Source organism: Pezoporus flaviventris, unplaced genomic scaffold, assembly GCF_033815535.1.
Source record: "Pezoporus flaviventris isolate CSIRO_AGI_PZ_B2104156 unplaced genomic scaffold, CSIRO_AGI_Pfla_v1 ptg000030l, whole genome shotgun sequence".
Classification (NCBI taxonomy): Eukaryota; Metazoa; Chordata; class Aves; order Psittaciformes; family Psittacidae; genus Pezoporus; species Pezoporus flaviventris.
The window spans coordinates 5036131-5063617 of record NW_026892578.1 but is presented as its reverse complement, the minus strand read 5'-3'; the positions used below and the strand labels follow the sequence as shown (position 1 = coordinate 5063617).

Here is a 27487-nt window from a genome sequence, read left to right as displayed (position 1 = left end):
TTTGGGCAGGACGGCTGGTCGCGGAGCTGAGGTGGCCAGGCACGCCGGCACATCCCACCTGCCTTCCGACAGCTTCTGAGGGCATCACGCACCCATCCTCGCCCGGTCCTGCACCAAATTGAGAACAGTTTATGTGAGTGGCACAGCTTGTAAAATGGTGGTCGTAAAGTATGCCTTGGGGCAGCTTTCAGCCAGTTATTGGTGCTAATTGGCCCATGACAGAGTTCCACATCAAAACAGTATTTGATAGCACAGTAGGCTGCATCAGTTAGAATAAAGGAAGCAACAGCAGAAATTTGGCAAACCTCCTCCATTATTAGGCCCCACACCCACACATAGTTCCCAAACTGCTGTTACCAAGTATCACTTGCGTCAAACAGGCTGCAAAACCCTTTTGCCTTCCTTACCAGAAGGACTGGCTCAAAGAGATGTAACTGCAGAACATCCTTCAGCTGCTGCAGCCCTGTGGTCTGTGTATAGTAACTGAGGCATGGAAAGACTATGGAAACTCAGCAGAGAAGGAAATCAAACCTGGGGTCTCAAGTATGGGATACAGCCCTCCTGCCTAGGCCAGGCACAGAGAAGAAACAACAAAAATATAGTAACGAGTACAAAGAAAAATTATTCTTGTAGAGGACTTACAAGAGATCTGGAGAGGGACTTTTTACAAGGGCATGCAGTGACAGGACAACGGAGAATGGCTTTAAACTGACAGAAGGGAGATTAACATTAGATATTAGGTGAGAGTGGTGAGACACTGGAGCAGGTTGCCCAGCGAAACTGTGGCTGCCCCATCGCTGGCAGTGTTCAAGGCCAGGTTGGACGGAGCCTTGGGTGACATGGTTTAGTGTGAGGTGTCCCTGCCCATGGCAGGGAGTTGGAACTGGACCATCTTTCAGGTCCTTTCCAACCCAATCCATTCTATGATTCTATGAATGAAGAGACAAGCAGCAACTGTGGAAGGGATGGTTTGGCATGCCTGAGCTGCACTTCTATGGTGTTCCCAGATGCCAGCCAAAGGATGAGGTGAAATGGATCACGAGAAAGGCAAAATGTTCAAGCTAATTGTTCTGCCTAACTCAACATCCTCCTACCTGCTGTAGAAAAATCACAGCCCCCCTGCATCAACTTCCTCCTGGTCCAAGTGGGCATCCACAATAAGAATCTTCCTTATATACTCTGCAAACCTCCAATAGCTCTTACTCAGATTCCCAAGCAGGATGTGTGGCACATCTGTTCAGTAGCCCCCAACAGATCACTTCTCCAAGTACCTGGCCAACCTGTCCAAGTCAGCTTTCACTGAATCCATGTAGGCTTCTGATTGTAAATCACAGCTGGCTAATCCAAAGACTTCCATAGAAGTCCTTTTTTTTGCTGCTGAAAAAAACAAAAAAAAACCAAAAAACAAACAACCCTGAACGACCCAGTATTCTTTTTTCTTTTGACTATCTGGTTAATATTTCTGTGTGTAATACATAGTGTAGCTTTTTACAAATACAGTTAGACTGCAACCAAACAGCAATGCCGACATGTGTGACTTCCTTCACGCACCAGTGATCACCCTTCTGTTCATTAATATATACTTGCCAGGAAACCACTCTGAGCAGCTTCTGAAAACCACAGTCTCAAGTAAAACACCAAGAACACTCCTCTGATCATCATCATTTGTGGAATCCTGTCTATCAAACCGGATGGTCCAGGCAGCAGGGAAGGCAATAGAGCCATGAGACAGATGTTAAGTTCAAAATTAAGAGAATTCAGAGTGATAAAACCAGGTCTATGTGCAATAGAAAAAGATCTGTTTCCTAATCATAAAAGGAATTTGAAGCCTGATTGATTTAAACAGAAACTATTTTCAAGTAGCAATGTCTTCACTTGTATTTTCTATTCTTGTATGTCCATGAATCTGCTTAGTGGAGATTTACATCATTTAAAGTATCTGTCATTCTGAAGGACAATGACAAATGTACATTCCCATCAGTGAAGGAAACATTCCAATGAGAAGTTTCCTGCCAGATTACTTTATACGCAATGACTTTATCAGGAGCAGATGCAGCCCAGCCCACAAAAGGTGTTGCACAGCTATCTTCATTTCCCATGCCTGGAATCACACACCACTCCTCCCCTCCTCATGCACTGTCTGTTATATGTCAGGAGAAGATGACAAGATGACATCCAAATCCCTATTTCTAATCCGCAGCTGTACATGATGGGCTCAGCGCTAAAACATAGGTGACATGGAAAAACTCGCAGCAGAAAGACTGTGGGGCTTCTAATTTCAAGAAATGCTTTTATGTGCAAATAGTTTTTTGGTTTTTTTTTAATCTGATCCCCTATAAGTCCTGGTAAACTATTTACAACTTGATAATAATTTACACATAATTGTATTTGCATTCAGATGCATTTCTATAGGAAGGAACATGGAGCAAGATGAATAAATAAGAAGCAGATTGTACACTGTTGTGTTTTTAAGAGACATATGCAAGACAGTTTCCACATTTCTTGGGAAAGGATGAACTACAGATGCTCTTATGCACCTAGAGAATATAAAGAATTTACAAAGCCAGATGTTAACACGTTGATAAAATATAGTACAAACATGAAGTCTTCCCAAGGGAGGAATGTGCAGGAAACTAGAAGTATAAGATATATGGTGAAGATAAAATAACGTTTACAGGTATACCATACTCAAGTTGAACCAGGTCATTATTCAGCTGTGCAAAGGCTGCCCATAGTGTATGAAGGCATTGAGAAAGTTACAGTCAAGTAATGTTTAACATCTGAGAAGCAGGGTCACACAGAGTTTAGGGACTGGAGTCCCAGAAGCATCATCTCTAATTGAGAATACCTAGAAGTATGGCAGTGAATTTCAGGACAAAAGCATTTTTTTTACTAAATCTGCTATCTCAGATCAGATGCTGGGAAAGAAAAAGACAACAAACATGCCATGGTATCCTGGAGAAGAAATAAGAATTGGAAAGGCCTGGGAGGATTAATTCATGCTGCTTACCTCCAAGTGTTTGCAGCATACCCAGCCTGCACATAGAGGCTTTCATGGGCATCTGCTCTAGTTGACTCTGTTAAAATACACAGATCCCAACACTTGATACACTGACTCTTTTTGAAACTTGCAGAGCTGCATAAAACTCACTTCAACGGTAGAACAGGTACCATGGGTGAAATCTTGATACGCTGTCCTTGAAACCAGAAGAAGCATTGTCAGCTACCAGCGAGAGACACAACAGCTTAAACTCCCTTCGTTTCTTTCCACAATGAGCTGATTATCACTGAAGAGTAACTTTAATTCATCTGTGGGAAAAAAATGCAAAGCAGAATCTCATCTAAGGATGGCTAGTTGTCTTTAAACTCTCTCATGACTAAAACTGTTTCTGATACTGTTCGAAATAGAAGCAAAGAGTGCTCAGAGCTTCAAAAGATGGTCTTTTAACACTTGAATCCAGTCCTTTAGCGCCTGTTGGAGCAGCTATCAAAAGACGTCCTCAGGTCATCGCACAGCCCTTCCATTTAATCGCCAGAACACGTAAAAAAAAAAAAAAAAAAGCCCCTGAAGCGGTTTTCATGGAGGAACTTCAGGAAAAGGGGGGGGGGGGGAGGGAGTGGGGTAAGGTCTCCCCTCATAGAAAGATCAGCACATTCAGAAAAAAACAGTACTTCCACAATAGTGAAGCATTTACTTTCTATAGAGCAAAATGTGCCAGCTTCACTTCCCAGGATCTGACAAGTTCAAAGTTTTGTAGGAGATCTTTGGTTTATCTTTCTCCTTCTAAGATAGTAACACAGAATGGAGAGCGCTGCCAGCAGCTTTCAAACCCTATCGGTACTATGGCTCTGTACTTAGACTCAAGCAGGTAAGTACCTAACAAAAAAAAGAATCAAAAAATGTATCTTATGCCTGTATTAGCGAGGGAACAAATTTTGTACCTTGCCTAAAAGAGCTGGAGAGTTAGTTTCTTCTGTGGTGACATGCATGCAGTTTTGGGGGAAGATCCCACCTACAGTACCCAGCATCCATGTGAGTAGGGGGAAGTGAGGCTGCTTCTCCACTGCCCAGAAATCACAAGTCAGTGGCTGCTCCACCCTTCCCCACCCCTCCAAAGTTTCTGTCTTTTTAATTTTGAGACACAGAAGTTCAATGGCTCAAACAGCCACAAAGTTTTCTGCATAGTGAAAAAGTGGTTGTAAGTTTTCTTCACTATGACCAGGACAAAAGGCACCTAAAATGAAATGGAGATTCTCACGTGACTGTATGAGCTGGGACTTCATCACCACAACACTTCTGATAAAATGAAGTTGGTAAAGCAAAAAGATGCACATTATTGGCATGCAGACACAGAGTCCTTTGAGCTCCCAGTACTGCAGGAGTGCCTAGCCTTAAATTTAGCCTCATCACGTGGGTAGAACCTGTAGTAGCACATTGCTTTGCTTTTAGCCTGTGCAGCTTGGGAATGTCAGAAACTCACTCACTGAAACACTGTCCAAGAGCCTCTTAACCTCACCATCATTTCCTGCCTATCAGCTTTACCTGATCCTTTTAAGGGCAAACTTTTTATAGTGGATTTAACAGAAGGATGTGAGGAAAATTCATGTCTTTGGAAGACCTCTTAGACCCCTGACAACACTGGCAAGTTTAAAGCTTTGTCTAACTGGAAAGAGGATGACTCGTAGTTGACAGATGCTGGTCACATTGCTTAACACATTCTGGGACGGTACTCAGATACTCTAGACATGACATTGGACATAGCTGGGGATTATCATTAGCTGCAGAAAAAGTAAAGGAATGAGCAGTTGCACATTTTTCTTCATGTACTCAGAAAACTTCAGAGCTTTTTCAAAAGATCCTCTCACTTCCCCCTCCTTTTCTTCTCTCTTACTCAGAACCAGCAATGACTACATATGCACCAGGAAGACTGCATGACCACAAATATTAACAGCAACAGCCTTATGGCAACCAGGCATTCTGGAGAGATGAAAGCAGTAAAAAGCATTCTTCTATCAAAGTGGACACCAAGACATTAATGTCTGGCCTGTTGAGACACTGTGACTCCCAGCCATGCAGTAACACCTCCAGTACATCCTGCTTTTACCAGGTTGGGTGCTTGTAAGGTTTTCCCACACATAGGTGGTTGTGTTGAGAGACAGAGCTCAGACTAGATAGTTTTAAGAAAAGCTTCCAGGCTGGTAATACAGCAAGTTGTTATTTTCCAGAAAACGCTATCCTCAGCAGATTGCTATAATTTATACTGCAAGCTTCACAGGTCCAGGGAATGGGATGGACCACTGCAGAGCTTCCTTCCAGCATATACTGCAGCAAGAAAGCAGTCCTACAACACACAACTTAATGAAGTGCTACAGCCTGCTTGCATTATCCCACTCAGATCCATCCCTACTAGAGACATTACTTATGAGCATCACTCACAGCTTTTAGTACTGGTGGACTAGGATGTACACGTTTTAGGTCAGGTTTAAACATGCCTTGGAAGAGCTGTTTCTGCAAACCTCCGAAGGCCTTTGTCATCCTTATGAATTCAGAAGGCTTACTCATTACTTAAAAAAGAAATGGCACAAAGGTCACAAGGAATCAACAAGGAAGTTGATGGCAAAAATCCTACTGTTTAGGAGCTACTCATTTAAGCACCGGGGCTGATACTAGGTCTTGAAAGAGTCATTTCTCAGCAGCTTTTATTAAATCTTTAGGCAAAAAGCCTGGGGAATCAGTATCTTCTAGACTATGTTATCAGCAATGCTCATTTCAATATGTACAGAAAGCTGACTGCTGTATGAATAAACCCTAAACATTCAAAAGCCAACATTTAAGAGAAAATATTGCGCAACAGAATTCTTGCTCACACTTAAGTCAGTAAAACTCATTTTTTTTTCCAATTAGTCAGAATGATGGAAACACATATTTTGAAATAAAAAGTTTCCGGCTGCTTTTTGGAATGAAAAAAGCATCTGTCCCAGTTATGTAAGTGCAGCCTGGCATGTGGCTTACTTTTAAATCCGTGCATCTTATGCATGACTATGAGGTACGATACAAGAAAGTGGGTGTCTTCCTAGCAATTGGGACACAGATACAAAGCTTCTGCATCTTACTGTTCGAGGATGTGATTGGTAAAAATTGTGAAAATACTTAAGACAGCTTTGCTATTACTTACATGCTATGTAAAAAAACCCGATTATTAGGCAACTCAGATCCAGTTGGGGTATAAGATTATTTTTAAACTGTAAAATCAGACAATAACAGTTAAGTTTAAACAAAAATCTTTGATTCTTTAAAGCTTCACAATTTAACTCTAGATATTAAAAAAATTATATTGACACAGTACTTCATGTTCTTAGCAAACATTTACACTTCATGCAAGTTCATGACGTGAACTTCTGCAGAGAAGGACTTGGGGGTGTTGGTCACCAAGAAACTTAACATAAGCTGGCAGTGTGTGCTTGCAGCCCAAAAACCAACTGTATTCTGGGGCTGCATCAAAAGGAGCACAGTCAGCAGGTCAAAGGAGGTGATCCTGCCCCTCTACTCTGCTCTCCTGAGACCTCACTTGGAGTACTGTGTGCAGTTCTGGTGTCCTCAACATAAAAAGGACATGGAACTGTTGGAACAAGTCCAGCGGAGGGCCAAGAGGATGATCAGGGGACTGGAGCACCTCCCATATAAGATAGGCTGAGAAAGTTGGGGCTGTTCAGCCTGGAGAAGAGAAGGCTGCGTGGAGACCTCATAGCAGCCTTCCAGTATCTGAAGGGGGCCTACAAGGATGCTGGGGAGGGACTCTTCATCAGGGACTGTAGTGATAGGGCAAGGGGCAATGGGTTCAAACTTAAACAGGGGAGATTTAGGTTAGATATAAAGAAGTTCTTTACTGTGAGGGTGGTGAGGCACTGGAACAGGTTGCCCAGAGAACCCATGGCTGCCCAATCCTGGCAGTATTCAAGGCCAGGTTGGACGTGGCTTTGAGCAACCTGGTCTAGTGGAAGGCGTCCCTCCCCATGACAGAGGAGTAGATGGTCTTAAGGCCCCTTCTAGTCCAAATCATTCAATGATCTATGATAAAATTGCCCTAGACCACCTCTAGACAGAAGATTCTCATATATGTTGACCAGTTTAAAGCCAAGTTTGGGAATGTATTTAGTGCTTACCTGTTTTCAGGACTTTTTACCTGTTTTCAGACACTAAATGGGATTTACAAAGAAACTGCATTCTAAATGAATAGTTCTACCAGTATAACCACCACAATCTGTTTTTGCTGTGAGCACATCACTCGCATGCATGCAATAACCGAAGAGATAAGCACGGTTAAAAGCACAAGACTTTTACAAGCTAAAAAACAAACCAAAAAGAAACAACTCCATGCACACACAGATCAGGGAGAAGCACTTTAACAGTCTCCAGCCACGAATCTCTCTACTTGACTCTCTACAGCTTGCTATCAAAACCCTTCTTCCACATTTTATTAGGAAAAACTGCAGTGTAAAGTTAATCACATCCTCAGTGACTTTGGGGGGAAATCTCTGCTGTCAAGAATTCACCTTTTTTGGAAGATGGCTGACCGCAGAGTTAATGCTTATTTTCAATTAGCTGTATCTATTTGAAGTCCCCACTTAAACACAGATTTCAGTTTGTAAACTTAATATAATGTAATTACGGTTTGCAATATTTTATAACTTTAAAAAGTCTTCCAGAATCCAGAGTTTAGATGTACAATGTTTATTATGAATCACATTCACAGTGCAATACAAATTACATAAAAAGCTATACAACAAACATATAAAGACTACATGGAGCATGTACCATTCTGTAATGCATACAGTACCTGATGCTTAAGCTAGAAGTGTTCTTAACACCTGTTAGCAAGAAACTGAAACCAAAAGATAAATAATTGGATTAAGAAAGTCCTTCATTATTTAGTTTTTTTTTAATTAAAAACTTCAGATTGGTAAGCAGGCTATCAAGGTAATAAAAAAGTTAAAAAAGCAATATCCTGCTCTTTCCTAGCATTTAAATTTTTTTTCCACTGATTCTAGCCTAGATTAATTTTTAACTAACCATCCTGTCCCCCAGGAAAAGTAGTCACAAAAATCAATTCGGCATTTTGTTTCCAGAGCAGGTTGATGATATAAAAAATAAACTATGAACATACATATAACCATGCGTCAGCATATAAGTTTGGAAGTATTATATGTAGAAATTTAGAGACCAAGGTGGTCCAATACGCACTGCTTAGACAACTTACACAATGATAGTTCTGAAGTACATGACACAATGTTCTGTCCATACAAAAAAAAATACATTTACTGTGTGTGTCTAGATTAATTCCAGCAAGTGTTTGTTGAGGTGTACTTTGGAGACTGACCTAAGATTTTTAGGTATTTAGGTATTTTCACAGCCTTTGCTCACACATATATAAAGAAAATTAAATCCTGGCTGGCTAAGGGCAAAAAAGTGGTAATTTCTGCTACCAGTCAAATTCTGGTGGCTGTTTGATTTCATTTTGCTTTGTCAAATAAAAGCATCTCCCAGAAGTGAGTATCTTTCTTATCTTCAGTACACCAATGGTTTATCGACTTCAGGAGATATTCTTCCTTATTTCATCTATGATAACATGAACAAGAGGTCCCAAGGACATACTCTTGATATATAAACTAATGGAAAGCATTTGCCTAGTAGCAATAAAACAACAGCTCAGAACATCTCCTGGGCATGACAATCATGGACTTCAGAACAACACATTCTTTCACGTGCTAATTCTAAAAAATTAGCACGTGAAAGAGAGAGATGTGTTTTTAGCCACCCGCTTCTGGAGCTTGAGCACAAACTGAGGAGTCAAAACTCATTTTCAGTTAAGATGCACAACATCTTCCCTTGTGACAGATGACCATAACAAGGAAATGATTGCTTTAGCACCTCAATACAGCCCCAGTCCATTCAATGGATTGTAAAGGCTACATAAACTGGCAAGCTACTGGTTTAATTAAGAAATTTGGTTTTGTGTGTCTGCACATGCAAACTGTTCAAGTATTACAGAGGGCTTGTAAACTTTGACATAAACTTTAAGTACATATAGAAAAATCAGTAAGGATGTAATGTACAAAAATAAATCAATCATGTATTTAATATTCATATAGGTTTGCATTCTAATATGTACTATATAGCAATAAACACCCTTACAGAACAAATGTATCTCCCAAAATGCTAGTAGCACTTCTCAGGTCTGTTTTAAGAATCAACACAAAATAAACCCTACAGCTGTATGTAGTACTTTGCAGCCAAATTTTCAGTACTACTACTGAGTGTAACACTGTTCCCCTGGGGGTCTAGCAAGAAAGAGTTATTTTAATGCCATCAGAGCCCTTCTCTGACTCCTGGTTGCTATATGGCCCTTCTAGCAAACAACAGTACCAGAAACTTCATGCTCCAAGTCCCAAGGAACCTCATGTATATTCCATACATGGCTTGGGAATACCGGAGGCAGTCGTGTCACCAGAGACCCTGAGTGGACCTTAGAGCATCTTCAGTGGAGCACTCATGCTCAGAATTCATCTCAAAGCAGAAGAGCCTGCCAAGTGCTCACTTACCACAACACTGTTATGATAGTTCTCGGCATAAATACTGCTGCAAACTACTCAAGAAAGATGCTGAAGCAGAATAATACAGATGTACATTTTATAAGTCATGCACTGCTTCTGAAAGCATGCTACAAGGAGAATTCATTTCAAAATAGCATTCAGAAAAAGTCAACGACTACAGCTTCCTCCCTGGCCCCCAGTGAAGACAAATTTGCATGTGGGAGTTTTAAGCAGCGAGTTTCACATAAATGCACTTTCTAAACAACATGTCTGCATTAAAGGGAACAATTACTACTGCATCAAATTTGTACGAGCACTGCACTTCTCAAGTGTGTATTACCATTAGATGTTGATAAGGAATATTTAAGCGTCAACAGAAATTTAGAAATCACTGTAAAAAGTTAGTAGAAAACCTCCATTGTCTCTGGAGTTGAAATGTAAGTTTCAAACACAACACACATTGGAAGCTATGCCATTTACTCCAGTTCAGGTAATGTGGTATGACAACCACCAATAGCTTTATAAAAGGATATATAAGTAATACAAAACCAAATGACAAAACTTCTCAGATACTACTGCAACATTCAAGCCAAGTGACATCCAAGTGCTGAGACAAACCGTACGTGAACACCTTCATGTTAAACTTCACATTCCCATCTGCATGTCAGCAAAGTTGTAGAAATTGTCTACATCTTGAGATGCTGATGCCTTGCTTTCTGACACAAAAACCTGTTTTATTAAACAAGGAAATAGTTACACATCACTAATAAACACATTCAAGTACTTTTTGCTCATTTGGAGCCAGTAATTGTTATTTTTATATGTGCATTTCTCGAGAGGCTGGGTTCCACTGTGTGATAGAATAGTGTGAGAATTCTCTCAGCCCTCATGCACACTGTTACTGTCACCTGTTCCTACCGACATGCTAGCTGCAGTAACCCTAGCATTCCAATGATGAGAATTAGAAAATTTGGGCTTGATTATTCAGGGGCCACAGCTTCAGATATTCCCCTTTTAGATGTATTTTGCTCGGTAAATTCAAACTCTGTCTAGGAGAGAGCGGGGAAAACAAACATACAAAAACTTCAGACTACCATTACGCTTTCCTTTAACAAGAAGTCAGGGTTTGTAAGAGACTCCTTTGCACTCTATTCCTCTCAAAAACTTGGCTGCTTCTTTGTCAGATGATTACTTGTTTTTATATAACTTCAGTTACGTTTGCTTTTTGCAGAATTGATCAACACATGTGAAAGTCCAAGCTCCATGACAGTCATCTTTGAAAGCTTTCAGCGTACCTACTAAAAATGCCTTAGGCAATGCCCAAATAGTTCAGTGTAACAGACAGTGTTGTGGCTGTTCCTCAATCTGTACATGCAAGTGATAGCCTCAATCAAAAACTGGAGTTCTTACTATCTTATATTTTCTATACCTCCAGAGAAAATCATCACTGTCTGAGCACACTAGCATTGGCAGAGCCAAGTGAGTTATTTCAAAGTGATCTGGGACTGCAGGAATGGGTCATTCCAGATGACTCTGCTACAGCAGTCACCACTTTTCTGCTTCAGCTCAGAACACCATGTGACTGTAAATGATGACAATTCCTGAAACTTGTTCATACTTAAATTGTGTTTTAAGATGAATATCCTGTTGCCCAGTAAATTTCTAAATGAAATTAAAAAAAAAAAAAAAAAAAAAAAAAAAAAAGAAAAATCACCACAAAGCAAGGAGTTTCCTAGACTGCTGCTTGAATGCATGGTAGACTTCTATTTGACAGGACTTGAAAATACCTACTAATTATTCGGCAGTTGTTTGGTGAACAGCAATCAGTACCATAGTCACAACAGTTAAATATCTTGTTTCAGCACCCCTCAATACCAGGATATTGTGATTTACATTTTGCACAGTATTTTATGAAGAATTGATGAGATGGAGGAACAATATGAGAAAGCATGCCAAAAAAGTCACACCAGAAAGAATGTCAGAGGTAAAGAGTGCAGACTCTCCCAGTCCACACAAATAGAAAGTCTACTTCAGTGCAGAGCATAGAGTTCTCCTTGTAACATGTTGTTTCTAGCAAACAGCTCAAAAAACTGTGGTGGTACTATTGCTGAAGAACTTTTCTACCCTTACTGGAGTACCTAAAGTTGGATTTATTTCAGGAACAAAAACCTGGTGAAATTAAGGTTATTAACTGATGAATTGGTATTTTTTAACTGTGGTTTTCAAATGCAAATGTAGCCACCTGCTTAAAAACAGATTAAGCTCCTGCAAAGTCTTACAGGATACATGTCTTCCTAAGAGCTTTTGTTGTTGTTTCTTGATCAAGGATACCTATAATTCTTTCTGAGTGCTACAACAACTCCCAAACATGATAAGGGCAGCCAAGAATGAAGTGAAACCATTTTACAGAGCATTCCTGAACCTTCTGGTAGCAATAAGTCTGAAGTTTGTTAATCCCTAAATTGTTTCTAGATTGTGCCCCAAGGAAGAAATGCATTTTTTAAGGAATGTATACTCATAATATTTCATTATCTAGGGATCCATGCACAAACCTAGTTTTTATCAGAAGCTTTGGACTTACATTTTATCTAAAGAAAGATATATACTTCTCAGGAAGACTAAAGTTCTGCTTCTTAATTCAGTGCAGCAAGTGTTTTATAAGTGAGGCAGATTTTACCATGTAACCAGGCTGTAAACAGAAGTTTTAAATCCAGATGCAGTAAGTAATTTCATACTTGAAACCAAACCCCAACACTACCAATCACCTCCAAGAACAATGGTTACTTCAAAGCATGAAGTACACAGGCTGAGGTTTCTGGTTTTCAGGTCAGGACGTAGTGTTGTTATAAACAAACACCAGTCATTTCCAATTAGGAAAATATGAAATATTATTTGTTCTAGTAATCAATATCACTTCAATCTTTGAGTCAAGAAAAAGGTCAAGAAGAACCAGTGAGTTACCTACCCAGTATCAGCTTTGTTCTGTATGGAAAAAGGAAACAAGCTAACCATATGACAGAAAAACAAACAAACAACAAAAACAAACAAAAAACCAAACAAACAAACAAAAAAACCCAGCACTGTAAGCTCTTGTTTTAGAGAGGCCGTTTTTATGGTAAAATTTGCAGTGATAACTTTTGAGTCAGAAGAATTGCCCAGAATGTAGTTCTAGGATTATCCAGACTGACAGCCAAATCAAAGCCTGCTACACATCAGGCTTTTGCTGCTGCAATAGCAAACATGAAAAAAGCAAAAACATCAGCTGCATTTGAGATGACTTATTATAAGATAACTCCTTTTCCAGAAACTGGGCTGTCTAGTTCCTAGTAACTCTTTCAAAGGAATCAAAAGACAGGAAGTTGCTGTATGGACATTATGTCTCAAAGACATTCTAGTCTTCTTCGAACAGCAAAGGGTTTGTCACTTTCTTGTTACCAAGAGTGCTCTAATCATTTCCAGAAACTTTCTCAAAACCTTTGCCATTTAGAGAAATGGGGACAGCAAGCAAAGAGGAGGTGTGGTGTCTTTGAAGGAAGGCATTCTGCAATATCCTACACTGCAAAAGTAAACCTTGAAAAAGGATGAAATCCTGAAATCCCATCATATTATCTTTGTCAGGATTTAATAGACTAGAACATCACAACGCAGACTTCAGCATAAGACTTGGAGTAGAGCTTTTCCCTGCTATATTTATAGAACTTGTTTTCACTATCATGTGAAATAATAGTTTGAAGTGGAAATCTTCTATTCTTCAATTGCTATGATGGGGATTTAGTACTCTCTTTCAAGGGCAATTTTTCTTGTCCCTGACAATCAACTTGAGTTTGGAGTACAAAAAATCCACAAAAACCAACAAAAAACAAGATATTCAGGTTTTACTATTTAGAAACCTAAAAAGACCATGCAGTATGTCAGCAGTATGGCTTTTCCATTAAGTACCCCAGACATTCTGTGACATTTTTTGCCAAAAAAGCAATACAACAGCTTACCTTGGTCCCACTGAAAACATCATTTACAATGCTTTGACATCCTTCCACAGCACCATCTCCATTAAACTCCAAAGCAATCACTGGACCTAGAAGATAGTTTCATCTAGAATCAATACTACTTTTAAGCTTGGCATTGAAACAGTAGATTTTTCAATGCACAGGGAATTGTGAAGCTTGCAAGAGGTATTTTATGGTTTTTGCTTGAGCAGCCATAATGCAAGATAAAGAATTAAAAACACTTAACCATAGCTTCAAAGTATAGTGTTATCTGAAAACAAAATATCTGCAATTCCATGCTCATTTTTGCAGAGATTCTGGCAGAATTCCAGTTTTACTCCTTGAACAGCAGCAATGGCAGAAAACCACTAAGGAGCGCAGGGCATCATCGAAGTGAGTCAGATTATACTGCTCAAGTAGTGAGCCATTTCACTGACATCTGGAGTAGGACTGAGTCATTCAGGCATTTTTGCCTCAGTCCCAAGATAGCAAACTGCCTGAATTTTAGACTTGTTCTCACCCACTATTTGCAGATCCCCTTTCTCTGGTTTCATTTTGAACATGTTATTTCTTCCCACATGGGTGCAAAATAGCCTTTAAACTAGACTGCCATCTGATAAGTACAGTAACTTTTGGTCTGTTCTTGCAATGAGCATCGTAAGCCTCTTATGTTACTATGAAAAAACCTGAACGTTGTTACTAAGTTTGGGAGCATATATTGAGCTTTAGCATATAACAGATGGCAAGATGTCGGTAATTCTGCAGGAAAAGACAAAAAACAATCACGGTCAGATCAATAAAAAGGCTTCTGAAATACTCTGACAGTACACTAGTTAAACCAGGAATTTAACACTTGCCTGCTTTATACATATCTATACCTATTTGCTTTAATATATATACGGAAAAACTGAACATCTGGGTATTGAGCAGCAATGGTGAAAAGTTAGAAATAGTCTAAAAGGGTGAGCTTTCACCACTCCCGACAGATCTGCTTGTGCCACTGCTCCTGAGCTATATGGTTGCACCACTAGAGGGGGGGCAGAGCCACAAATCACACGTGGAACAGCTCATTTCTGATGCCTTCAGGAGTTTTGGCTAGTTTAGGACCTCACTGAGGCTTCCAAAACTCATCTCAACTGGGTTTACACTACGCCCTTGAAACACAAATTTGTCCTTCATTCCTCTTTCTTCTCCAGAACTCCCTAGTGACAGCTAGATACCTGTATCAAGGGAAAGCAAATAATACAAACTCACCTTTTTCAAGGAGTGAAATGAATTCCGATGCACACTGCTGGAAAACTCTCTGAGCATCCTCTGCCTTCATGGAAACTTCTTTAGTCTGTACCAGCTGAAAGCCTTTACCAATCATCTGTTAACAGAGAAAGAATTCATGTTAAAAATACTTTTAAGGCAGAGAGTTCAGCTCAAATATCCAGATTATTTTTCACACACACACACATCAAGCCACAGAGGAAAGGGTCCCTTTTTTATTTTTTTTTCATAAACCATTGCTTTTTCTAGATTTCTGTTTATTTTCATTCCATTCATCCAGATTTTCTTCTCTGGCCTAGTGCACCTAGAGGAGTAAATGCAAATGGTTTTGGTTTATATGATGGCCCAGGGTTGTGTTTTTTGCCTCACAATCTCTCATAAGTTGAAACTAATGGAAGTTAAAAGCATTCAACATCTGGAGTCAAGCAGTTAGCTCTCATTAGTGTGCAATAGTTCAGTTAAGCGTTAGCTCAAACTCTCATCTATCCACTGCTACAGTTTTCCATTTTGGAAAAATAGTTACAAACTTTGGAACACATGCAGCTTTTTACTTTAAATCTGATACAAAACTAAAAGCATGTGGAAAAGGAGCAACTGTATTTGTACTTCCACAGCGTCCATTAACCTAGAGCTGCAAGATTTCCACAGAATTTCACTAACTAGGCTTTTAGTGTTGTCTTAACTCTAATTTCTAAAGAACTACTAACAGAAAACACATCTATTATCCTCTTTACTACAGTATTCCTTCTCCAGATACCCTAAGTATCATTATCTCCCTTCACTCAAGTAGCTGTTAGTAGCTCAGTTCCATAAAAAAACAAATGAGCAGTGGGGGGAAGGAGGAGCATGGAAACTCCCCACAGCTTTCTTTCCCTGAAGTTAAAACACAAGGGAAAGAACTCCATCGGTTGTTTTGTTGATCATACAGCACTGGGATCTGCAGCTTTTGCAGATACCTCTTCTGTTGGAAGCTGTAGCTCATGGTTACTGGTTCTGCTCTGTCATCCCTGGCACTCCAGGGTGCTAAAAGCAGCCAGCCACTCCCAGGTTTTAGCCCCAGGAAAGCCCCAAATCTTGCCAAGCTTGGAGCTGCTGCCTCGAAGTTAAAAAAAGAAAAAGAAAAAAAAAAAAAAGGAAGAGACAGCACCAGCTATTTCAGTAATGGAAGACAGCTGATCAGCTGTGACACACACTCACTGCCTTTTCCAGAGAAAAAATCCAATACTGGGTGGCAGGGGGAATACAATTTAACACGTTGGGGGTTTTTTAAAGTTCCTGTTAGTACTGGTGAAACTTTCAGGCCAGGCTGTTTTGTTAGCTGTGACTTTCAGGGCAGCAAGCTAACAAGTTAATTGGCTCTTTGCCTTTCACAGGCATTGCCTATCACTCACTACACTTGGCCAAGTTCACCAAACCAACTAAGCATTTTCTTCAGAACATAGCTTTGGTGTGCGCCATAACAGAAAAGTACACTGGAACTATTACAGGATAGAAGTGCTAGTCCCAGAATGTCAGATGTAAAACAACAGATCAGATCCAGTCTCTTACCTTGCTTTAAGGTTTTAAACAGTGCAGTTGACCAGTATGGTTAGTAGACAAGCAGGGCCTCTGGGTTATCCCTTCAGGGAGCACCAGAGGCTGTCTAGAGGCAACTTCAGTTAGAAATTCAAACAGCTGAATGAAGACAAAGGTTGCTCACCTCATCAATTAACTTCCTGGCATTTGCGGTTGTGTAGTCACCAGCGAAAAACACAGCCAAACACGATTCATCACTGTTTTTCTGTCTCTGCCCTCGAGTTACTGGTATTATGCTCCTTGTAACATCGGTAGAAATTCTGACAGCTTTCAGCTCCTCAGAGCTGGGCAGAGGAACATAATCTTGGACTACAGCATTCTCAGGCAAAAGGCCCCAGTTATTTTCTCCTGACACAGGGGTAAAGTCATGGATGTTGCTCCATGTGTTATTGAAGATACTCAGTCCAGCATCTTTAAATTGTAAAGCAAGCTCAGGATAATAGTACTGGAAACATCCAAATTTCATACCAGTGGAGGACTCGATAATGGGCTGGGTGGCACAGCACAAAAATACCTCCAGCTTTTTGCAGTCCCGAGCGCGAAACTGTTGACAGGCCACTATACATTTACAATCTTTGCAGTCACGGAAAAACACACTGCCCTTTATTGGTCCTAAAAAGATTTGGCAGTTTACACAGTCATCAATAGTGATTGTAGCAGAATTGTCAAATATGTAGATCTTACAGTTCTCACAATCCTGAATGATGAATTGTTGCCCTGCTACTTTTCCAGGCAGCCGGCCCACAGTTTCATCTTTAAGTCCAGAAAATGTGTAATCTTTGGGGTCAATCTGAAGAAGGAAGAAAAAAAACAGAAAACATGAAAGCTTCCCCATACAGAGACTATTATAATGCTAAATGTGAATTCACTTGTATTAACTGAGGTAGCACTGAATTGTACAGGATAACCTGCCAGAAAACTCTTTGAAGAGTGATGAAAGATTAGAAGCAGATCTTTTATCTAAACTACTAGAATGCACAATGAAGAATTGAAACTATACTTCTGAGATGCTCCAGGAAGAAACCCAACTAACTCAGTTTGTCCTCTAATACAGAATGAAGGCAGGGGCAGCTAGTTTTCTCTGTGGCCTCTAAACTGTTTCATATATACATATATATTCATATATATGTATATACATATATATTCATATAGACATATATATTCATATATACAATAACTGTAATAAATGAAATGGCCAAACTTACAGATTCATACAGATACACAGTATTCCCTTTTCAAGTAGCTTTCTCAGTCATATTTTACCACATCTCAAGATGATGCAAGGAAACCCTGCTGCTTTCAAGCAGCATCTTCTTTATTATGTTTGCAAACTACAAAGACCTCACTTATCTGTGCCACAGCATTATCTTGTGCTAACAACGACAGGATTCCTGGGCTAACAACAGCTACGTGATTGTTTTAGCTACAACCAACAGGCAAATATTGGCAGTGGTGGTGCAGAGGCATGTTTACTGACATCGCCTCCTCCATGCTCCAGCATCCCACTGCCAAGGAGAGACACTTGAGAAAGGCTGTGGCTTTCTCTACTGGGGAGCAGGGACTGAAGAGCCACATGGTGCCCAGGATGGTCTGCAATACAGGTGGAGAGCATGAATAATACAACCCCTGCTGTCGTAACACCAAAGGAATCCGAGCTGGTTCATTTCCAGATAGACCTAAGTCTCAAGACAACTATAATTCCCAGAGCAAATTCTACTCTGCCCTCTTGTGAAAGCTTATTAAAATAGCATTTAGAAGTATACAAGTACCTGAACTAGTTTAACACAAAACCAATTCACAAACCTGCTTTTGATTTTCTGCCTGAGGGCCCTAAATTTTGCTGCACGATAATCAGTGTTAATGTATTACAAAAGTTTCTGTATAGCCTAACTTGTAAAAAAACTCCTCCTCCCCAGAATTTCAAACATTTGCATGAGATTTCAAGACCAAAAAAAGGCATGAACCAGGATGGGCTAGTGCCAGACATCCACTAAACCAGCTCAGCCTGTGAAGCTTTAGTCCAGCACAGCTAATGGAAGCTAAGATACTAGTTCCACCAACTTCTAAAATGTACTCCTTTATATACAACATACCTGACCTCCAGACAGTTTGCAGCTGATGAATCTTCCAAATAAAATGCAAATTGAGACAATGAAGATGGCTTCCTAGGAATCTCCCCTCAATCATACTTAATATCACTAGAACACATCCAGGAAAGCTAGTTGGAAGGATTTCAAGCAAAATTATGAGGCTCAAATGATAAGGTATGCATCATGGAGACAGCCACATAGTACAGATAGTAGGATAGCCATGTAGCAGGATTCCGACCCTCTAAGGTCTTAAGTCTCATGAAATGTTTTACATTTGATCCATATATAAGATATTTGTATTAGTTTTGTCCCATCCCTGGCAGTGTTCAAGGCCAGGTTGGATAGAGCTTTGAGCAACCTGGTCTAGTGGAAGGTGCTCCTGCCCATGGCAGGGGATTAGGAATTAGATGAGCTTTGAGGTCCTTTCCAACCCAAACCATTCTATGATTCTATGAAGTAGGAACATGCAGAAGTGTCTAGGCCTGGGAATGCACTTTTCTTGCTTGTTTTCTTTCTGTTAATTCCCCTACTGACAAAAATAGCACATAAAGCCTCTTAAGTCTGTGTGTCTACCATATAGCTGCAGCTTTTAATGTCACTGGGTCAGCAGCTGACTCTTGGATGTCATCAGCTGTATATAAGTCCAAAGCTGAACCACCATCTGTTGTGATTTAAACAGACAGGGAATTACTTTTTTGAGAACAATATTTAAAAGAGAAGACCTTCCTGTAAATGGTTTAGAAAGACTCTGCAAATTCTTGTTTGCTCAGCTAGCTAGACTGAGATGACTAGGGGAAAACCATAATCCCTTAAGTACAGCAGTAACTTCTCATATTTGTGGTGACATATCATTGCTGACTGAAACTCCTTTTCTGATGGACCCAGTGAAAAAGTCTTGTTAAGACATGAAGCCGTACCAGAAAGAGTTCAAGAAGCTGTTGGGATCCTCAGCCATTCTAAGTACAGTAACTGTGAAGGTCTAGTACTTCTGAGTCATCTTCCAAATGGGAGCTCTCTAGTCTTAGTGCCAGTAAATTGCATAATGGTGGTTGAAGGGATGTACATTATCTACAGCCTTCATGTATGGCCTCTGACCTTCTTGCAAGACAAGTGTTTACAGGAAGGAAAGCTGCTTAATACACTCTGCACTTGCTGCAGCAGAGCTTCCTAGAGTTCAAAGCAACCATGACAAATTTTTGCCTTCACTTCTCTCCCTTCTTTGTTCTTTAAAATCCCTGCTCCTTACAATTTGTCCTTCAGCCCTTCATAACAAATTTATCACCAGTGACATTGCTGATAACCAAGATAGACTTGAATACCTCTGTCGAGGGGGAGGAATATTGTGCAAGCAGGGATTACTTTTTCGTCATCATATCTGATTAGTTTAGGTCCCTCTATGGAGTAATTCTTGAACCTGCACATAGCACTTCTGTTAGAAGGTTTCAACTCTTGAACTATGCCCATATCTATTACTGCATGACTCATATCTACTCTAAAAACTCCTTAAATTCAGCTGAAAGCATTGAAAGTTGCTTCTATAAATACTGTCATCATTTGGACTTATACCAGCCTGAGGAAAAGACATTGGAATGTATTGAGGGATGGAGAGTAAAGCAACTGTGTGGGTGGGATGGGTAGATTTGGACAAAGTTCTTTGAAGCTTTATCCAAATGCAAAGGATAAATAGATGATTTTTGCTGACCTGCCACATGCTTATGATTTTACAGCATTAGTTGCCCAGATGAACAGACAGAGATATCTACATAGCCCTGACTGTGGTTATATGAGGCTGCAGAGGTTACTTTCTTCTGCTGGTGTTGGTCTTTCTAGCCTGCTTTTTTGCTACGCTGCAAAGACAGAGCTTAAGAAGCAGTTAGCGCTGACTGTCAGGGGAAGGAAGGTGGACACAAGGATTTAATACTAACCTGCTGATGATAGTGCAGACTTCAGAGATGGTGAGCATGAACTAAAAAGGCAAACGGCATCCTGGCTTGCATTGGAAATAGCATAGCCAGCAGGACTAGGGAAGTGACCATTCCCCTGCATTCAGCAAACTCCTTAACATGGTGAACAAACTGAGATGTAAGAGTCGTGTCAGGGCATGACCCAGCTCATGGCAGGGAAATAAAATTGAGCTCCTGATTTTGGCAATAAGCTGATTTATTTGTCTTACCATTAAACTCAACTACTACTCTCTCAAGCGCTCTCATCTGAAACTGGCTGTAAGCTGTGGTTAGCTGACTAAACAATGTTTTTCACCTAGGCCTAAATAAAATTGCAAGGTGGATGGGAAGTTTCATACATCTCTATAAAGGTGTCCTGGGTTCAGCAGTAGCAGTCATGTTTCTCCTTTTTGGTAGCTGGTGCAGTGCAGTGTTTTGACTTTCGGCCTGGGAACAGAGCTGATAGTGATGTTTTGGTTTGGCCAAGGACTTTGTGAGCCTCATGCTCTGCCAGGGAGGAGGGGAAGCCGGGAGGAAGCAGAGACAGGACACCTGACCCAAACTGACCAAAGAGGTATTCCATACCACAGCACATCATGCCCGGGATGTAACTGGGAGTTATCCAGAAGGGCTGGGTCTGCAGGGTTGGAGGAGGTATGAGTCGGTGCTTGGTCGGGCTGGGGGGGGCGAGTTATCGGTCGGCTGGTGCTGAGGTGTTGTATTCTCTTCCCTTGTTACTTCCTTTATCATTGTTATTATTGGTGGTAGCAGTAGTGATTTGTGTTATACCTTAGTTACTAAACTGTTCTTATCTCAACCCATGGGAGTTGCATTCTTTTCGATTCTCCTCTCCATCCCTCTGGGAGTAGGGGGAGGGAAAGAAGGGGGGGAGTGAGTGAACGAGTTACCTGACTGGGTTTAAAGCACGACAAAAGGCCACTGTGTAGGACAAGCTACTGCTGCTACAGAGGCGTTTTATAGCAGAGCGGTTTAGAAGGACATGCTTAAGTGCCAAATTTTAAAAAAATCTGTAAGTTTTGGTACCTCTGAACTTCTCCTTCTGAAGAGAAGTAACTGTTCCTGTACTGTTTTGATGGAAGTAAGTAAAACTGTCTCCCTCAACATAAAGGAACACACATGGGCAGGGATGCCTCATAATAGACCATGTTGCCCAAGGCTCTGTTCAACCCTGCCTTGAAAACCACCAGGGATGGAGCATTTACCACTTCTTTGGATAACCTGTTCCAGTGCCTCACCACCCTCATAGTAAAGAGTTTCTTCTTTATATCTAACCTAAATCTCCCCTGTTTAAGTTTGAACCCATTGCCCCTTGCCCTATCACTACAGTCCCTGATGAAGAGTCCCTCCCCAGCATCCTTGCAGGCCCCCTTCAGATACTGGAAGGCTGCTATGAGGTCTCCACGCAGCCTTCTCTTCTCCAGGCTGAACAGCCCCAACTTCCTCAGCCTGTCTTCATACAGGAGGTGCTCCAGTCCTCTGATCGTCCTCTTGGCCCTCCTCTGGACTTGTTCCAACAGTTCCATGTCCTTTTTATGTTGAGGACACCAGAACTGCACACAATACTCCAAGTCAGGTCACATGAGAGCAGAGTAGAGGGGCAGGATCACCTCCTTCGACCTGCTGGTCATGCTCCTTTTGATGCAGCCCAGGATACAGTTGGCTTTCTGGGCTGCAAATGCACACTGAAGCCGGCTCATTTTAAGTTTCTGGTGACCAACACCCCCAAGTCCTTCTCCATAGGGCTGCTCTGAATGTCTTCTCCACCCAACCTGTAGCTGCACCTGGGATTAACCCAACCCAGGTGTAGGACCTTGCACTTCGCTTGGTTGAACTTCATGGGGCTGGCATTGGCCCACCTCTCAAGTGTGTCAAGGTCCCTCTGGATGATCTCTTGCAATACTCGCGTGGGTTTGGTGCCCTTAAGGACCGAGTTGCAACATTCTCTGGAGACTGTTGAAGTTACTCACCTCTGGCAGATTTCTAGATTCTTATGCAACAAGAAAAGGTGGAATGAGGGACAGCATGTCCAAGTTCCAGTCACTAGCATACAGATTTTAATCTTGGAACATCTCCTGCACACCCTGACTTCAAACATGGCAAATATAACAGTCTGAATGCACATTTCATTCAACTCTTTGTAATCTTCCCTCTCTTCCAGAGTACCTGTAATAGCATAAACTGGTCATACTCATACTTTTCTGAGCAGCAAACCATTGCCAAATACAGCAAATAGAAGAGGAAGAAGAAAGGAAGCTACCACATGCCTATATCTGACTTCATGGGAAATATTGTTTAATATGAACCTACAGACCTTTTCTCAATTGATGGTCTACATTTTGAGAAACACACCAGCAGTTCTGGTGCACTGTGAAGCATAAGGGAGGTGCTTTGGATTTAAGGACAAAATATTTGTTTAGTTACAGGAAAAAAAAAAGGTGACTTTATTTATATTCCAAAACAAGATATAAAGCAGCTACCTAAATGAGATCTAGGTAGTTCACAATGCCCACATCAGCTCAGACCATTTTAGCACAGTCCTCGAACATAAGGTTAATAACAAAAGATCATGGTTTATATAGAAAGTTAAACCTCTGAGGTTTTAAAACTGCTTAAATACAGCCATCATAAGCAGCAATGATAGCTGTGTGTTTCCTATCAACTAAAGCAGTCAAGTTGCAAGTCAACTGACAAAAAACAAAACCATACTTGTTCCTTCTGAAAGAAAAAATTATCTGGGAGGGAAAGTCCCTCTAAGCTTTAAATACCATTGCAATCCTAATCCTATTTCTTTGAACATGAGACAACAGCAAAAAAAGACTATGAAGCTTTTTGTGTTTCTTCTCATGCAGAAAAGGTCATAGCACTTGGGTATATCTGCCATAATAAGACATGAACCCCCGTTCCCATCTCTATGTACCCATATTCAGTTAGTTCTGTAGTCATCACTCTGGTCATACATGTAAACAACATTTGTCACAGAGAAGGTAGTCAGGTAGGAAAAGAAAAGGGAGTCCAGGAGCAGAAGTAAAATCTTACATTTCAGGTGGAAACCTAGCTGAAGACTGAGGAGGGCTGAGCACCACCTAGTTCCTCTCACACTTGGTCAGAAGGAGACTCTCTCAACAGCTGAATGACATCAACACGCAGCAAGTCCCCAGAATGCAATGCAGTAACAATAAACTCTAATAACTGTGCTGTACATAGTCTCCTGGTCTAAGAATCCCAGAGAAACTGAATATTCATCCTTTTCCCTTCTGTTTGAGATATCTGATCCTTTGATTCTTCCACTGCACCACAAGTAATCTTTACTCAGTTCTCCGAACCCATGGGTCAGCAAGCATTACAGAGATCTCAACAGACTTGCACTGCAACCTAAACTTGATTAATTTTTGTATACTTTAAAAACACAGGCTTCTGTCCTCACTTAAATGAGGTCATGTAGTAATCTGAAAAGGCCATGCAAATTCATATACTTGCCTTTATTTCAATTCAACTATCAGCACTTTATAATATTTTGTATTTAAAGTTTTCTACCGCATGGTCAATTTTCGGGACTATTATACAGGAGTTATGTGTCAAGGTCCTTCTGGACAATCTCTTGTAATACTTGCATGGGTTTGGTGCCCTTAAGCACTAAGTTACAACATTCTCTGGAGACTGTTTGACTATATATGGATACATAGTCATACATACATACATACATATGACTATATGTTACATTATACATAATATGACTAGGATATCGTCATATTACTCTTTGGCTAGGTCTACGCTAGCAAACAGTACCAATACTAATAACCTTTTGCCATCAGAACATAATTAAAATATATTACAGTAGCAAAGCTACTTCAGAAGCAGAAGAAATAGTTTCACTGGAGGAACTACTCAGGTTCAGAGCTTTTTACAGCACAGCTGTCAGCTAGCAGTCTCACTACAGCGAGAGTTTCAGCAGGTCACTAGTTTACAGGAAGACAGCTGGAATGTCTGAGTAGCAAGGCTTACCCACCAGTAAGAATGTACAGAGGATAGCTTAGAAGAACAGCAGGCAGTTGCCAGACCTGTTTGAAGGACTGCACTATATAACCAGAACTGCATCACTGGGTAGGAGAGCCTAAAACGAGAAACACACTCCCAACCCTAATGGTGCATCAATATGTTATTAAAAGTATCAGAGACAATACTTAAAGTTACCACATTAACATACTAACACTTAATAGAAACTGGGATCAACATGTTTAACACACTAAGTGTTCAGCATTCTTTTACAGTATCAGAACTGATTTCCTGGTTTAATATACTAAGCGTACGCCCCCCAAAGCCCAGTGCAAGATAAAGCTGAAAACAACAAAAGAAAATGGGTTTAAAACAGCCATTCTTAAGCTGTGTAGTACTAAATCAAGCAGCTAATTTGTCAGCTTTCCCAGTTCAGTAGCACAGCCCAGGCTCACAGATTCTTCTGGTTTCTAAGAGTCTTTTACAGAAAGGAGGAAATTGTTGTACATGCAATATATTACATGCTTTGCTCACCCCCCCCCCCCCCCGAAATGGATTATTGGTGCTTCAATAGCTTTGTCTGTTAGCTTGAACCTACTTCTAGCACATCAGCAATGGCCATCTCCCTAGCAACAAGGCTGACTGTTCTCTAAATCAAGTGTGTCTATGTCCTGGCTTTCCTCCTCCTAGTTTCAGAAGTTAGCACCATATAAGCAGATTGGACTGAAAGTCTCATATCTCTCAAGCTTTAGCTGACGAATTTGCTCTAAAATAAAAAATAAATAAAATATTTCAAATGCTGATTTAGTAAATTACTTCTGCACAGGACTAAGATTTCTTCTTCTGCTCTAAGACAGGCTTTCAATGCAGCCCACTCCTTGTGAGAAGCCTCCATAGAAGTAACAGGTTGCCATGCTCCTCTTCTCTATCCAGTGCTGCACTGCAAATATCCACTAGCAAGTCAAAGCAACAAGCCCTACACAGATCAACCATCTTTATCCTCAAGGAACCAATTCCCCAGGGTCATGTGCATGCTCTCTCAATCTCAGTTTGTCTTAAGCTACTTGGAAGACTTAAGGGACACCCTAGAGCCATGTTTAAAAAACCAAACAAGCTAAGCATTCAAATAAGTTAACGCATTTTCTTTTCTACACTTGCAAAATGAGGCCTAAAGGTTTGAGGATTTTGTTTGTTAAAACCACATCGAGTTTACAGCTGTTTTCCCCTTCCTGCCACCCCAAAGGCAGGTGGAGAGGAGGGGAGACCTAGCAGTGCTATAATGTCATATGAGGAAGTGAAACTTGAAATGAGGGTGGTGAGAAATACATTTAGTCCAGCACTTCAGTGCTTTCCTGCTTGAACCTTCCTGCTGCCTTCAACAGGTCAAGAAACAGCACGGGGATGGATTTATCTTCATGTATCACTTCAGTGACTGATAGGGTAATTCTAGTTCCAATCGCTTTCAAAAACAAACACACACCCAAAAATACCCCCAAAACACATCCTAAACAGAAAGATCCCAACAACCCAAGCAGGAAGAATAAACATTACTGACAACCAGGGCACAAGTTCTATACCTCCACTGAAGCACCAGGAGCGGGGACTTCACTTCAGGCCGGCAAAGACCGCTACTGCCCGACAGACACAGGCCCATCACCCGCAACGCCTGTCCCAGCTCAAGCTGACGGCCACCACCATGGGGTGCGTCCCACCCCGGGGGAGCAGGGTCGGCGCGGCAGCCGCCGACACCGCCGCGGTCAGCTCAGCCGGACCGGGACCTCCGCGCGCACAGGCGAGCCACAGGGGCCAAAGCACTGCCCTCTCCTCTTGCGAAACCGAAGGTAAAATCCTTAAGCTAAACACTTCTCAATTGCTTAACAAACGCACTTAACTGCGCGGACCGAGCCGTAACAGCGGTACCGGGGGAACCCCCTAACCGCTCCCCCCCCCCCTTCCCGCCCTGTGTCCAGCGGTCACCGCCCGGCGCCGGGGCCCCGCCACGGCTACAGCCCCACACCTCCCCTACCCCAGCCGGCAGAACAGAGTAAGGGGCTGCCCGACTACCCGGCACCCGATACCCCCGCCCAACGCAGGGACAACAGCCGGTGCAATACCTTGGCTCGCTGGTCCCAGCTGTACTGCGGCGCCTTTTCCTCTCCAGCCGCCTCATCTTGGCCGGCTCCCCCCGGCGCCTCTTGCTGCTGCTGCTGCTTCTGCTGCTGCTGCCGGTCCTGGGCAGGCTTGCCGCGGCGGGAGAAGCAGCAACCCATGACGGCACTGGCACCGCCGCCACCCGACCGGCCTGCGAGGAGAGGCTGGGAGCGGGGGAGCCCGCGCCAGCGCAGCTCCTCGCCGCCCCGCCCCGCTCGCTTCCGGTTTCTCGCCGTCTCCCGTAGCGACCGCAACACTTCCACCCGCTCCCCGGCTCGTCCCGCCCTGCCCCAGCCGCCACCAGGCAGTGCCGCGGCCGTGTCTGGCAGCTGGAAGGCCGCGCCGAGCTGAGGGGCCCGCCGGAAACGGGGGTCTTCAGTGACTGCTTGCCCCCTCTCCCGCAGCGGTGAGGGTGTCCCCACACCCGTCCCGCGGGAACGGCACCGACCTGCCCGGCACCGGGTCTGAGGGCTTGGTAACCGCTCATGAACCGCCAGCCCTAACGGGGGGAAACGGCTGAGCCCGTGGGAGCCCGTGGGAGCCCGTGTCTCAGCTGAGGCCGTGCGCGGGTTCCCCTATGGACGTCGCAGAACCGCAGAACGGTTTGGATTGGAAGGGGTCTTAAAGATCATCTAGTTCCAACCAGAAGCAAAATGTCAGGTGCAGCATGTAAATACAAACCAACCACCCCATCAAGTCATCTTTTGCCGGTGCAACCCGTCCAGTAGGCAGGTGCCTCACCCTCTGGATGGGTTATAGCTGCCTTGATAGTGCTTCCGAGGGGACTGCACCAGAAGATTCAGCTTCCCTGGCTTCTTTGTGAATGTGTCAAAGTACCAGCAGCAAGTGGCAGCATGAGAACCCA

At 42.0% G+C, this 27487-nt stretch overlaps 1 protein-coding gene across 3 annotated transcripts; it reads right to left on the bottom strand.

Annotated features, from left to right (window-relative positions):
• Window positions 1–8974: 8974 nt before the first annotated feature.
• RP2 (RP2 activator of ARL3 GTPase) lies at window positions 8975–26866 on the bottom strand. Of its 3 annotated transcripts, none has more exons than XM_061459781.1 (5): window positions 26586–26864; window positions 16549–17214; window positions 14832–14946; window positions 13581–13666; window positions 8975–10320 (listed from the first exon to the last, which is right to left on the bottom strand). In XM_061459781.1, exons 1-5 carry the CDS (start codon window positions 26739–26741, stop codon window positions 10237–10239), a joined length of 1107 nt encoding a protein of 368 aa, XP_061315765.1. In that variant the 5' UTR covers window positions 26742–26864; the 3' UTR covers window positions 8975–10236. The 3 variants fall into 3 exon arrangements, with proteins under 3 accessions (XP_061315765.1, XP_061315764.1, XP_061315766.1); XM_061459780.1 differs by lacking the exon at window positions 8975–10320 and adding an exon at window positions 12689–13161 and having other exon boundaries at window positions 26586–26866; XM_061459782.1 differs by lacking the exon at window positions 8975–10320 and adding an exon at window positions 12689–13142 and having other exon boundaries at window positions 26586–26866.
• Window positions 26867–27487: the final 621 nt, after the last annotated feature.